Source organism: Aspergillus pseudoviridinutans (genome assembly GCF_018340605.1).
Source record: "Aspergillus pseudoviridinutans IFM 55266 DNA, scaffold_2, whole genome shotgun sequence".
In the NCBI taxonomy this organism is placed as follows: domain Eukaryota; kingdom Fungi; phylum Ascomycota; class Eurotiomycetes; order Eurotiales; family Aspergillaceae; genus Aspergillus; species Aspergillus pseudoviridinutans.
In genome coordinates, this window is record NW_025091282.1 from 3,798,936 (window position 1) to 3,811,050 (window position 12,115).

The following is a 12,115-nucleotide window of genomic DNA, read 5'->3' on the forward strand; positions in this document are numbered from 1 at the left end:
ACATAAAGTACCCTATACAGTGGAACCAGTACAGCATATAGTTTAGTAGCTATTATGTAGCTCAAGGTCTGTATCCCATAGAGGAAGAGGTATGACATCGTATCTTGAGTGCCTGAGGCGGGATATTTGGGATCGATGAACGCTCTATTCTATGAGTGTTATTTTTGTCTCTTTTTCTTTTGATACTCTACTTTTCGAGAGACCGGCGTTGTCTGATCAGTGAATGCTACCCGGTCCTTGAAGATAATATCAGAATAGAACTGTTGTGTTCTATTCACAGTCATACATCTGACGTGGGTACGAGGACAATATAGGGCTGGAATCTTCCATTTCGACCAACCACCACTTCGAAGACAGAAACACATTGCTGCCACAGAGTTTGTAGAGTGACTCGCCATCCCACCGTGGATGAGAGCCAGTATCGTTGCTGGACAGGGGATGACTCTTCGACTGGGACAGGCGTCATTGCGTATCCGGACCTTCCTGAAACGTCGAGACTGCCGTAGACGCAGAAAATTAACATAGAATCAGTTAGAAGTATTCATTTCTGCAAGTATTCACTATGAACCACACATTACAGCTGCTCTGAGTCACTGAGCCAGAGAAGCAGGGATTTCTGCCTGAAGCGAACCGGATTTTCCAGTACATACGCATCATAGTGAATGAATTCAGTGAATACCTTCCAGACTGTAAGCGAGCTAGCCACTGCACCTCGCATTATTTATACCTCCTCCTCTCCCCTTCTTCCCTTCTCTTCTTCTTCTTTTCTTCCTCACCAGGCGCAAGTCTAATACAAGTCCACCTCTGCTGACTTGTCCTAGTTGCGATCATCGGCCTTTCCTTCTTGATGTGTTGCTATGAAGACTTGTTGTTTCCCAGCAGTCCCTGCAGCGTCAGCTGTATACTGCAGCCACTGGAGACGTCCACTGGTGGGACAAAGTCATACGGCACTGCTCGAAGAAAAGGGGAAGTTCTTCCCTCGAGAAAAGTGTTGCTATGGAGGCTTGCGCTATCCCAGCAGTCAGCAAGACCCGGCTGTACTTGCAGCCATTTAACGGAGACGTCCAATGGTGGGATACAGCCATACGGCACTGCTCGAGGAGGAATATGGGTACAGGTACGCATCTTCTCCCACTCATGTCTTCGTTCTCTATTTTCTTCTCTCTCGCCTTGCTAACATCGACAGTCACTCGGACAATCCGACTAAGACTTTCCCATTCCCGATGTTTCGTCTTCTTTGACATGCCAGTGAGTCTTCCTTTTGTTTTTCCAAGTTGCTCTTGTGATGACTTTCGTTGCTGACTTGTTCCCTCTCATCTCCAGGACAGAGTGTGGCCCTCCTAACGGGGGCTTATAGGGGTAACACCCAGAGTCTAACCTACTCATCTACACAGCAAGCAAACCGCCTTTGGATTCCGCCGAGTTCTGGATACTAATGGAGCAGCTGAGGGGTTCTTGGGGTCAAACTTACAAACCTGTGGGAATTGAGCAGTTCTGGGGGTCAAAGTAACAACGCCGGGGGCACTGAGGGGTTCTGGGGGTCAAAGTAACAATGCTGTGGGAACTGAGGGGACTTCAAAATCCTACCTGGCCAGTAGGTGCCTGTTCATCTGGATCCTCGAGGAACCGATGGCAGGCCTCCAGCGACGAGCTCGCACCTCACCGTGGTGCTGGAGTCTAGTAGCCATCCTGGCGAAGCTAAGACGAGCTCACTTTGTATTTACTTCTCTGCTTAGTTAGCTTTTGTAGTGTAGGTAGTTGCAATGAGAACATGTTCCTCCTTCATATGGATGTCTATACAAAGTAACCTTTGACTACGTGCAGCGTAGCCTGTGTAGATTGACAATTTGTTGATGTACGGCTTTCGCAGACCAGCAAACGAGCATTTGATATGGTCACCCTCCCGCCTCATGTCGGATTCAGCGGGCTGAAGCAACTAAGAAAGAAATAAGGTAGGTTACCCATCGAATTCTTTTATGTCGAGGTCTAGGAGGGACCAACGTCTACTGGTTCTTGAACAAGGTTAATCAAATCGCCAAGTGCTGATAATGCAAGAACAAAAAATAAACCTTTGCGGGTATCTATCTATCTATCATCTAGCTTTTCATGTTCATGAGTCAATCAGTCATCAAGTTCCAAGGGTCCGTCAAGACCAGAAACATGCGAGAAGTTTGCGGTAAGGGGAGTAACACTGTATTCGGCAGTCAGCTTCTTGCAAACGGGGTGTACGGTTCAATGAACGGAAAATGATAGAGAATGCTCACCTAGTACTTCCATTCAGAACGGTATGCGCGTCAGTTCCCTCCTCGCTTGCCTGCAGAGCTTTCTTCATCTCGGACAATTCCGCCGACCAGGCGAAATTGCGTTTCTTAAGGTGCGAGCCGCCGAACCCATTCACAGCTTTTGTGGCCGAGCCGTTACTCAGTTTCTCGGCCTTTTCATCTGAGTGGTTCGAGTTTCCATTCGTCAACCCCGGCGTGGAATGGCCGTTGGCCTGGGTCACTTCGGCGTAGAGACAGCCTTTCGACCAGTAGTAGGGTAGAGTGCGAGTATAGCGGACAGGTCTGGTTTCCACGTCCGCACGCATTGGCACATTCAGATTATACAGTTCGACACGCTCGTCCCAGTTCTGGTACAGGTGGTTGACGACGCGCACGGCGAGCCTGGCCGCGGCGCGGATGACTTCGATCGGCTGCTCGTCCTTACTGCCGAAGGAGATGGCGATACCGCGCTTCCCGCAGATAGCGGCTTCCAGAGCGCCGCCGACGGTCCCCGAGGAGAGATTGTAGATCGTTGAAGCGTTGCGACCGTGGTTGGGGCCCGATATCACGAGATCAATGGGGCCTCGGTCGGCGAAAAGGTTAAACAAGCCTAGTTGGGTACAGCTGGCGGGTGTGCCGTTGGTGATGACGACCCATTCGCGATTCGACTCGTTCTCGTCGGGTGTCTCGTACGCCTCGTCCCATGTTCCGTCTTCCCGGAAGGCGTCTGGGAGCACATATGTCGCTTCTAGCGCGGCTTCGATGATGTGTGCTTTGCCGATCCAGGACCGAGATCTCGCTGGAATTGCGACGGAGACCTGATGGCCGGCGGCCTGCAGAGCATCGACAAATGGGCGGATGTATGGAGACAGGCGCCGCGAGGGCGGACCGTCGTCATTGACAACCTGGGATGATGATCACATGAGTATATTGTTTCTTTTCTTTTGGTGACTTGCCAATCTCCATGCGCCAATGGGTATTGAGCGCAAGGTGATACAGAAAGAGCAAGGTAACTTACCAATATATGCATGCTGATTGCCAATAATACCTTGAGCGCTGAAAGATCCTGCGGAGCAGCGTCCTTTATCCAGTTAGCCGAAACGGCGTTCTTTGGCTGGAATGTGATGCGGAGAAGTGTTGAACGACCCCCCACGGGCGGATATGATGGTTATCTTTTCTACGGCGCCCTCGATTTGACACTGGAGGAGATAGTCTTTATAAGAGTCATTGCGCTCGGTAATGATTGAGCCCTGGAGAGCCTTCTCAACCTATCCCGACTACCGAAAACATACCGGGGAACCTCCAATCTGGCTACGGTGAAGCTGCTTTGCGCTGCGGGGGTCCGGAAGTTGTGCTTAGGAGAACGTTATCAACATCGGTCATTTTCGTAACGAAAGATTGTCATATCATGTACTATACTTTAGTATCGTTAATATTTGGTTGACACCAAGGCGGCGGAAAAGGTAATATACTGTACGAAACATGACATGACGCAACCTCATGGCAACCAAAAAGAGGCTGCGGTGAAGACGGACAAATTGCAGCGCAGAGGAATCTGGTTTCCCTCGGATATTCCGCTACATATTAGTAAAAGAAAAGAAAATGGTCAGCTGCTCATGTGCAAGACCCGACGTTGAAGTCATGTCTGACTCGATCATGGAGTTATCCTGATGAAGGATTGATAGAAGCAAGAATGGTCAAATTGTATGCAGATTTATAAAGTTCTAGTGCACTAACTAGTCTAATAGTAGTCTTACGGGTCTTTATGCACATCCAGGGTCTCCGGTCTACACAAATATACATTTAAAGACAGCGTGGCATCGGGATCCATATATGGAGTAGAGTCAAAAGGCAATTCTGCAGAGGCTCCTCATTATCATCTTGAATGCTTGTATTAGATAATAATAGGTAGTATAGAAAACTTGTAGACCACCTGCTTCAGGATGGACAGAAATACTATCATTAATAATATACTTCTAGAAGATGCATAAGAATGGCTCAAATCAACTCAACCACGAAACCCGACATACCAGAGCCAGAAGCTAAATCTGCACCAGAGACAAAAGAGCAAGAGGGAACGGCTATCGGGCAACCCTTTTCCGTATCAGGTTTTGATGAGATGATTATGTCGCGTAATCCGGTCCATCCGCAAGAGTATCAGAGTTGGAACAAGGAACGGGAGCTTAGGTTTGGCCCTCAGTGCGCCCTGGAATTTTGACACACTGGTACGTAATGCCCCTGAGCCAGTCACCCATCGTTTAACTGATTATTTGGGTTCCGCGGACTGCACAGAGGAGAGCCCTTCAGGAAAGTAAAACCCAGTAAGTTCAAGAAAGACTTGCAACGCCCAGAGGTTGGCGAATGGCCATCACCTGTTGAAGCGAGTCTGCCGGGCAAATTGACCATTGACCATTGACCATCTGCATGGAGTCCATCCACCTCGTGCCCGCCCAGGTCCTCAACCTTCGTGTCTTTCAATGGTCCAATCCCTCCGCCCCCTTGACTTTTTCAAGACAAGGCAAATAGAATAATAATAATAGTCCGCCTTCTTACGCAGCATCGATCCGTCTTTCCGTACTCGAGTCAGAGTCATCCTGGACGTCGGAGGTTTCCAGAATCGCTGACGGCTGACTTGGGCCATAAAGCCTGGATTAAAACGAGACATTGTAACCCCTCTTCCTTCTCATGAAAAGTAGTGATGCTCCATCCTGTATCCCCTTTATTACAGTGACACGCTGCCGCAGAACCAGATATACAAGGCGATTCAAATAGTTCATATCCCCCTCTGTTCTGGGCCAGTGGTAGCTTATCAAAGCACGCCATCGTATTATTATTAGTGAGCCTGTCCCGCTGCAAGCTTCACATCGGAGGCCGATCGCCGCAAAATCTTTGGTGGGGAACACCATCAATTCAACCAACCCTGTCCAACAACCGTATCACATTCTGTCCTCACCACCAGACCATTCTTATTAGTATTGTCATCAATCACTGCTCTCGCTCTTCAGTCTCTTATATCATACGTCTCGACTGTCTCCGTTGGTCTCTAGGCGATCTGGAGATACTGCGCTCCATCCTCATTCCCCTTCGCGCTTCACTTGCACCAGTGGGAAGAGTCAGGTCTTCCCGCTTCGTCAACTGCGACCGAACAATCCTTGGCGGATAGAAAGTCACATCCCTCTTGAGTTACTGTTAACTCGAGAGGTCATCGACGTTTCCCTTCCTCGACTTCGGTTTCGTATATCCCCTGTATGGACTGCGGGACTGCTGGCGCAGCTGCGGGCATTGACCCCAAAATACTCGACAATTGGCAATCCGATACCGCTTTTTCCATCGCTTCGTGGGAACACGCCGTCTACGATCAGCAACTTGAGTGGGATGCCAGTCCAGACTCGAATCAGGATGAAGCAGACATTGTGGATCTAGGTATTCTACATGGTTCACTGGCCAACGATCAGCCCAGCGCGTCCGTCTTTGGGCATAATTCCGACCCTAGGTTAGCGCAGAGTCTCCTCTCCAGTCTGCGATGGTCGCAATAGAAGTAGCTGACGGATCTTTGATATGCTTGCAGCAACCCAGGTCTCACATCGCCCGAGAAGTTCAGCGTCGCGGATGCCGCGATCGAAGGCACCATCAGCGGGACCGTGAGCCCCAGAACCTTGCCCTCCTCGACTGACGATAACTTTCACGTTGACGAAACATGGCCGCAATTCCAGCTCATCAACTCAATGGCGGCTGGAGTGCCGGTGGACGCGCCTCTGCTCTATCCTTACACGAAAGACGCGACTTCTACCAACACAGTTATCGTCGACGATGGAGGAGAGCTGTCCAACGGACAAGGATTTTCAGAGGCTCATCCGGAGCAGTACCTGACGTTCCAGAATCTTTCTCAAGCGTTTCAATTCGCCGCTGATCCCTGGGCCGAGCCGCCTGCCAATCTCAATTCGAATACATCGGCGCAAGCACCCATCTCCGTTCCTCAGATGGGACCGCAGGTACCAACCCAGATTATCAATCAGTCTCGCAGCTTCCAGGGCTCTTTGCGCCCACTCGAATCGCGCTGGCTTGAGGGCCTCGAATCCCAACTGCCTACGAACCTAACTTCGCCTGCCTCATTATCGCCAAATTGTCAAGACCGCCCTTTACCTAAAGATGACAGAGCAGTTCAGGATGCACTTCAGTACAAGTCAGAGAGCTCTTCCGTTTCTGGTGATCTTTCAGGAGTTTACGACTGCTCCTACTCAATCTTGAGTGATGATGTGCCGGCGTTCGCGGAGCGACAGCTGGAAGACGAGGGTGCTTGGAAGGATGAGCAGAACGAGGAGTCTTCGTCTGCGACCTCGCAGCCACTGCTGAGTGCCACTGCATTCGTGGTCAGCGAAAACCCCCAAGAGTCTTTCTTCGTGACTGCTCCTAGCAGATCGAGGGCTTCGTCGACCGCTGCGCAACGAGCCTCTGGCCGGCCTCAGGCACTCGCTTTGCAATCGGTGGCTACCGTCAGAAAGCGAAAGCAGCGTACCTCAAACGTTAGCATCGACCAGAATCTGCCGAAACCACTGCAGATTGTCCAAGAGGACGGCCAAGGCGGTTCCATTGCCTCCGCTGACTTTGTGTCTCCGCCTCGTGGAGCACGCCGCAAGGGGCCTTTGAGCATGGTTGGCAGGGCCAATGCTGGATTGCGGAGGAAGAATAAGGATACTTGTGTTCAGTGCCGCTTGAACAAGCGGAAGGTTGGTTTCACCTGTCTTGGACTTGTTCCGGTCTCGTGTAACAGCAAGCTGACAATTGTAGTGCGATGGAAGCTCTCCATGCGACGCTTGTCGCCCTACCCTACACGAGCAGCCATGTGCGCGTGCCTGTTTTGCGAACATTGTCGAATATGGAACATGCAATTATATCTGTACGTACTCGACCCTCTTATCGTAACGGACATTTTTGACTAACAACAATTAGCTCAACGAGCTGTCAACCACCCAACCGTGGATCGCTCTGGTCGGGTCCGGATGGAAATTCCATCCAAATTCGACTTGAATGACCTTTTGACATTCCTGAGCGAGCGGCAAGGACGGTTCAACATCCGTGCTAGTCAAGCATGGGGATCACTGTACGTTTTGGACTTGGCAGAGACGTACAAGTTCTTGAAATCATTGAGCGAGTACAATGGTAACTCGCGATCCACCTTTCTCGAATTCATCGACCGTCGGATAGTGGAGTCGAAAGACAAGTCCAAGAATTGGCTGAGCTGTGTCAAAGACTGCGATCCGATGAACAATATCTACGTAAGTGGCTAAGGCCATCCTTATCTTGTATCCTCGACTGATTTGATTTCTAGTCTCTACTCTCACAATGGAACAACATGCCTAGTCGTGCCAGCTATAGCTTCGTTCCTCTGCAAACTGGAGGCCAAGAAAAGCCCATGGACATCCACAACCCCGAAGATCAACGCGAGATTCTGCTAGCGGCGCAGCTGTCACGGATTGTCTGCCGCATGCTGGAGGTTGAAGGGTTCCGGAAGCTTGAACGGGACTTTTACAACATCAAGTGGAAACAGATCTCTCAAGAGACACACCTGCGTTTCCTGAGTCAACTCGGACATATCCTTCTCTCTCTTCGGTGGCGAGTGTCCTGGTGGAAGCGCCTTGGGGATGGCGGCCGCGAGCCCGACCCCTCGAAGCAGCATTATGAGGATCGGGTCGAACTGCTTTGCCGAATTCTCTATGTCTACTACACCTGTGTGCAGGCGAAGCTTCCTTCGTGGTCGACCGCTGAGGTGCCCAAGGGCGTCTGGTCCACTTACGCTGATTCTGAAAATGCGGTGTGGGACGATTTCCCCTGGGATCCCAGCGAAGATGGATTCAAGAACTGGATGGAACGAGGCCGCGAACTCATTGAGCAAGCCGGTGTTCCGAACCGCGTCTCGAAGATCTAGGTGTCGACTTCCCTAGAGATTAAAAAGCAAACCCTCGCTTGGAAAAAATTGTCGATGGATTGGAACTGGAGTTTTGATAACGATACCCATGCAGCGTTTTTCATTTCTGGTCTTTACCTCTCTACGAGTGATGATTTTTATCATTTTTGTACATACCGTTTTCACATAAGTTTCATGAGATATATATAGATTACTTATGATCATCCTCCGATCTGCTTACCTACGCAGTAACGCAACCAAACACATCACCTGTAGACAGGGTATCTATACTTCATTAATCGTATCACTATCCGAATCGATCGATCGACCTCAATTCTTCTTTCCCCCCTTGTCTTTCCCCTTCTCCTTCTCCGCCTTCTTATCCTTCTTCCCCCCAGCAAGCAACTCAAGATGTCCCGCCCTCTGCGCCAAACTCCTCTCCGTCTTCGCCGTCAACCCAGCCGTAAGCTTCTACTCAACCGTCAGCACCAGGCACCCTCTCCAACAAATATCTCTCCACCGTAACAGCCAACGACGAACCTTTGTAATCTTCTGCTGCTTAATCAGCGTCGCCTTCTTGGGCGCAATCTGCCGCGGTCCTCGCTTGGGAGCTAGCGCCGTGGGACTTATCACATCGTCAGTAAGCTACTGTCAGGTTCCTGTGGTTTGTGGTTGTGGGTTGTAGTTGGAAGATCACGTACCGCTTTGCCGTGCTCGGCTTGGTTTTCTTTAGGGGGCCTTGGGCCATTTTTGTTTTTGTTTCCTGGAGGTGGAGACTGGGTCTGTGGTGGAGGTGAAGGGTATGTGTACTGCCAGCAGTACGGATGATCTAGGAATTGCAAAGGGGGTTGTTTTGAGATTGGGGACGAGGCGATGGGATGGTGCTGCGGTGCATGGGCTGGAGAAAATTGCTTATCGGGGTTATCTATCACGTGATATGGTGATAGTGGTGTTTTGGGTGGGGACGGAGTACTCCGTACTTACGAGTAAATAGGTGCGAATGCGGATATGGAGATTTAGGTATTTCAGGAGACTACCAATACTAGGACAGATTCTGCGAGTATCTTTGACTTGTAGCGCATGTAGGACTTGAATGGTATGCGATACAAGTATACCCTCAGCGTGGAGATGATCATTGGCTTTTAGATCTAATGACAGTCGCTGCGGTAGCTGACTCGGTCTATGCGCTCAATATATTTTGCCATATCTCATTAGAATCCCGTCTAACAATATTCGCGCAGACTCGCATTACAATGGCAGGCTCGAATACAAAGAAAAGACGAAGAATATATTCCAGGCTATGCTGAAACACAAACGAAGTAAAAGCGAAAGCTCGGCATCTCAGGGTCAAGAATTATTATGTCCACGGAAGAATTTACAGATCATGAACGGAGTTTGACCCCAGCAGGGAAGAAATTTAAAAGGCGAGGACGGCGAGAACACCAGCGGCAACAGCACCGAAGCTGATAGCGGTGCGGTCAGCAGCACCGGTGAAGAGGCTAGGAGCCGGAGTGGTGGCAGAGGGGGTGCTGGAGCCGTGGGGCTTGCTGACCAGAGTGCTGCTGGCGTGGGCAGAAGGAGTAGGCGAGCCGGAGGGGATGGAAGGACCGCCAGTGGGGACGACAACGGGGATCGTGGTGGGCTTGACGGTAGACTCGCTCTCGGGGCACCAAGTGGTGGTCTCAGTGGCGATGACGGTGACATCGGAGCTAGCAGGAGCAGGAGTGGGGGTTTCGATCCTGGAAGCGGCGGGGGTTGTCGGGGCCACACTGGCGGAAGAAGACTCGACAGCCTTGTCGGGGTTGGAGATACCGAACTGGGTCGACCACTGGTACTGACCAGTACCCTCGACAACAAGGAGGAGACCGTAGTGGGTGACATCGTTCTCGAGCTCGGTGCTGGGGGTCCAGGAGTAGGAACCAGTGTTAGGGATCGCCTCAGCGATGGTAGAGAGGGGAACGACGTTGGTGCTGGGGCCGCGCAGGAGGACCAGAGAGACGGGGCCCTGAGTGGTGGGATCCCACGTAATGGTGTAGGGGTTGCCGACAGGAACCTGCTCGTTCAGACCGGGCTTCAGGATGGCATTGCCCTGAGGAGGCTTGGAGTAGTCGGGCTGGGTGTAGGCGGAAGCCATGGCCACAAGGGCAGAGATAGCAACGGTGAAGAAACGCATTTTGTATTGATTTTCGTTTTCCTTGAGGATAGGCGAATATGTTAGGCAAAAAGAGCGACTTGTTCAAGAATCTCGTAAGATTTGAAATGAATGACTGGGGTTAAAAGAGTGGCTGTCGTAGGTAATAAACGACGTGAAGAGCTTTGGACGGAGAGAGAAAGAAAGAAAGAAGAAGGAGAGAAGGAGAAGAAGGGCAAGGGAGACAAGGATTCAAATTAGATTCGAAGAGCAGGAGGCTAGCATCATTTCGAGCTAAGCCTGAGATTGTGTTCTCCTTGAAGGATCAAGGATGATGAGGGGAGGGGCCCTCGGCCCTCACATTCACCCTAGCCAGTAAGTAGCCTCAGCCCAGTCCAACGGAACATTATCAGGCATCATGGGCGGATCTGCGGGTCATACTACGGATGTGGGTCGAATGAGCATGCCAATGTCGAATATGTGTTACAACATACTTCATGAAAACAATGGCTTTTAAGGGGAAGCAATCTGTTGAGCTACTCCTGTCCTGGTGCTGGGCAACGAGTGGAATGATGGACACTCGGCAGGAATGGGCAAATGTGATCCTGGTAAATAGGGCGGGAACAAATCCTCGTATCCCCATATCACTGGTGGAACTAAGATGAGATGTTTTTAGTTCAATTGTTAGCTTGTGTAGGCCTGTAGGGTCTCTGGTCCTGTAGGATTGCAGTCCCATGCTCCCAGCACATTGCATTTTTGTCATCATAGCCATTGCTATTCTTTTTTTAAGGATTCTCACAATCTCACAACTCTGTCCATGTTCTGAATCATGAGCACTATTATTTTTGATACTACAGATAAAAAGAAAGCACGGTGATCGTGAACAGTGGAATATGCTAATTAGTAAATAGGACTAAGAGTCCACGGCGCCACACTGAACTGTAATGTGGATTTAGTATCAACTTTGACCCACCCTCTCGTGGGGGATAGGGAACACCAGCAGGAGGTTGATTCTACTAATAGATACTCCGAAGATCGATAATAATGCTTCACGGTCGGAATTTGCAATGGTTCAGCCTTTCTGGTGTACAGACGATGGAGCAGTACGGGAGGTTGCTGTACGCATCAAAAGGCCGAGCGCCAGGAGCCKACGTTGAAATCATCCGAGGAATCGATGATGAAGAAGAACGTGCCAATTTTCAACGTTTACTCCGTACTCGTACAATCTTCCGAGATACAAACCAGTACTCCTTTTCCACGAGGAGTCGACACCTCAACGTAATCCTGACTCCTGTAGATACTCAGAAGATACCTGGTCTCAGTATCTCCTACTTCATCAAAACTTCGGATATTATCCGGTTTGCTCCCGTACAAATGGATCCAGCTTGATCCTTCGATGACTGGGTAAGGATTGTCTGGCTTCTAGGTGTGTCTAAAAACTCCTATGTTGTATAATTGAAATGAGACATACGCCACAGGGCCGCAGGACTAACAAAAATACAGCGAGACAGAGCTCAAAAACAATCAAAAAAAGGGACTATTATTACCCCTGGATTCTGGCCAATAGTTTATGGGAAACGAGCCTCCACCCGACCATGTTAGCATTCTACGTTGTATTGAGGATAAACAAACAAAGGATTCCACGAGCTGGGAGCTTGTGGGCATGACATGATTTTAGAGCTTGATTGTCCAACACTCGTAGATGGACAACTCATTTGATAAATGATAGCAGTTCATTCCGGCCGATCTGACGATGATCATTTCGATGAAGTCATCCCATGTTCGTCCCTGAGCGATTTCCCGGTCGCTCCTTTCTTG

The 12,115-nt window shown here is 50.0% G+C and overlaps 4 protein-coding genes across 4 annotated transcripts; 1 reads left to right on the forward strand and 3 right to left on the reverse strand.

The window, feature by feature from the left end:
* Positions 1–2,121: 2,121 nt before the first annotated feature.
* On the reverse strand, positions 2,122–3,291 carry Asppvi_003383 (5'/3'-nucleotidase SurE; the record flags this gene model as incomplete). The annotated part of the gene is made up of 3 exons (XM_043299348.1): positions 2,122–2,191; positions 2,265–3,166; positions 3,280–3,291. The coding sequence occupies 3 exons, from the start codon at positions 3,289–3,291 to the stop codon at positions 2,122–2,124; spliced, it is 984 nt and encodes a 327-aa protein (XP_043155283.1).
* Positions 3,292–5,509: 2,218 nt separating this feature from the next.
* Positions 5,510–8,187, forward strand: Asppvi_003384 (uncharacterized protein; the record flags this gene model as incomplete). Its single annotated transcript, XM_043299349.1, has 5 exons — positions 5,510–5,754; positions 5,830–6,988; positions 7,050–7,158; positions 7,212–7,537; positions 7,591–8,187. 5 exons carry the CDS (start codon positions 5,510–5,512, stop codon positions 8,185–8,187), a joined length of 2,436 nt encoding a protein of 811 aa, XP_043155284.1.
* Positions 8,188–8,496: 309 nt separating this feature from the next.
* Asppvi_003385 (DUF2462 domain-containing protein) lies at positions 8,497–8,914 on the reverse strand (the record flags this gene model as incomplete). The annotated part of the gene is made up of 3 exons (XM_043299350.1): positions 8,497–8,637; positions 8,707–8,791; positions 8,868–8,914. 3 exons carry the CDS (start codon positions 8,912–8,914, stop codon positions 8,497–8,499), a joined length of 273 nt encoding a protein of 90 aa, XP_043155285.1.
* A 669-nt stretch (positions 8,915–9,583) lies between these two features.
* Asppvi_003386 (GPI anchored serine-threonine rich protein) lies at positions 9,584–10,339 on the reverse strand (the record flags this gene model as incomplete). The annotated part of the gene is made up of 1 exon (XM_043299351.1): positions 9,584–10,339. The coding sequence occupies one exon, from the start codon at positions 10,337–10,339 to the stop codon at positions 9,584–9,586; it is 756 nt and encodes a 251-aa protein (XP_043155286.1).
* Between the last annotated feature and the right edge of the window lie 1,776 nt (positions 10,340–12,115).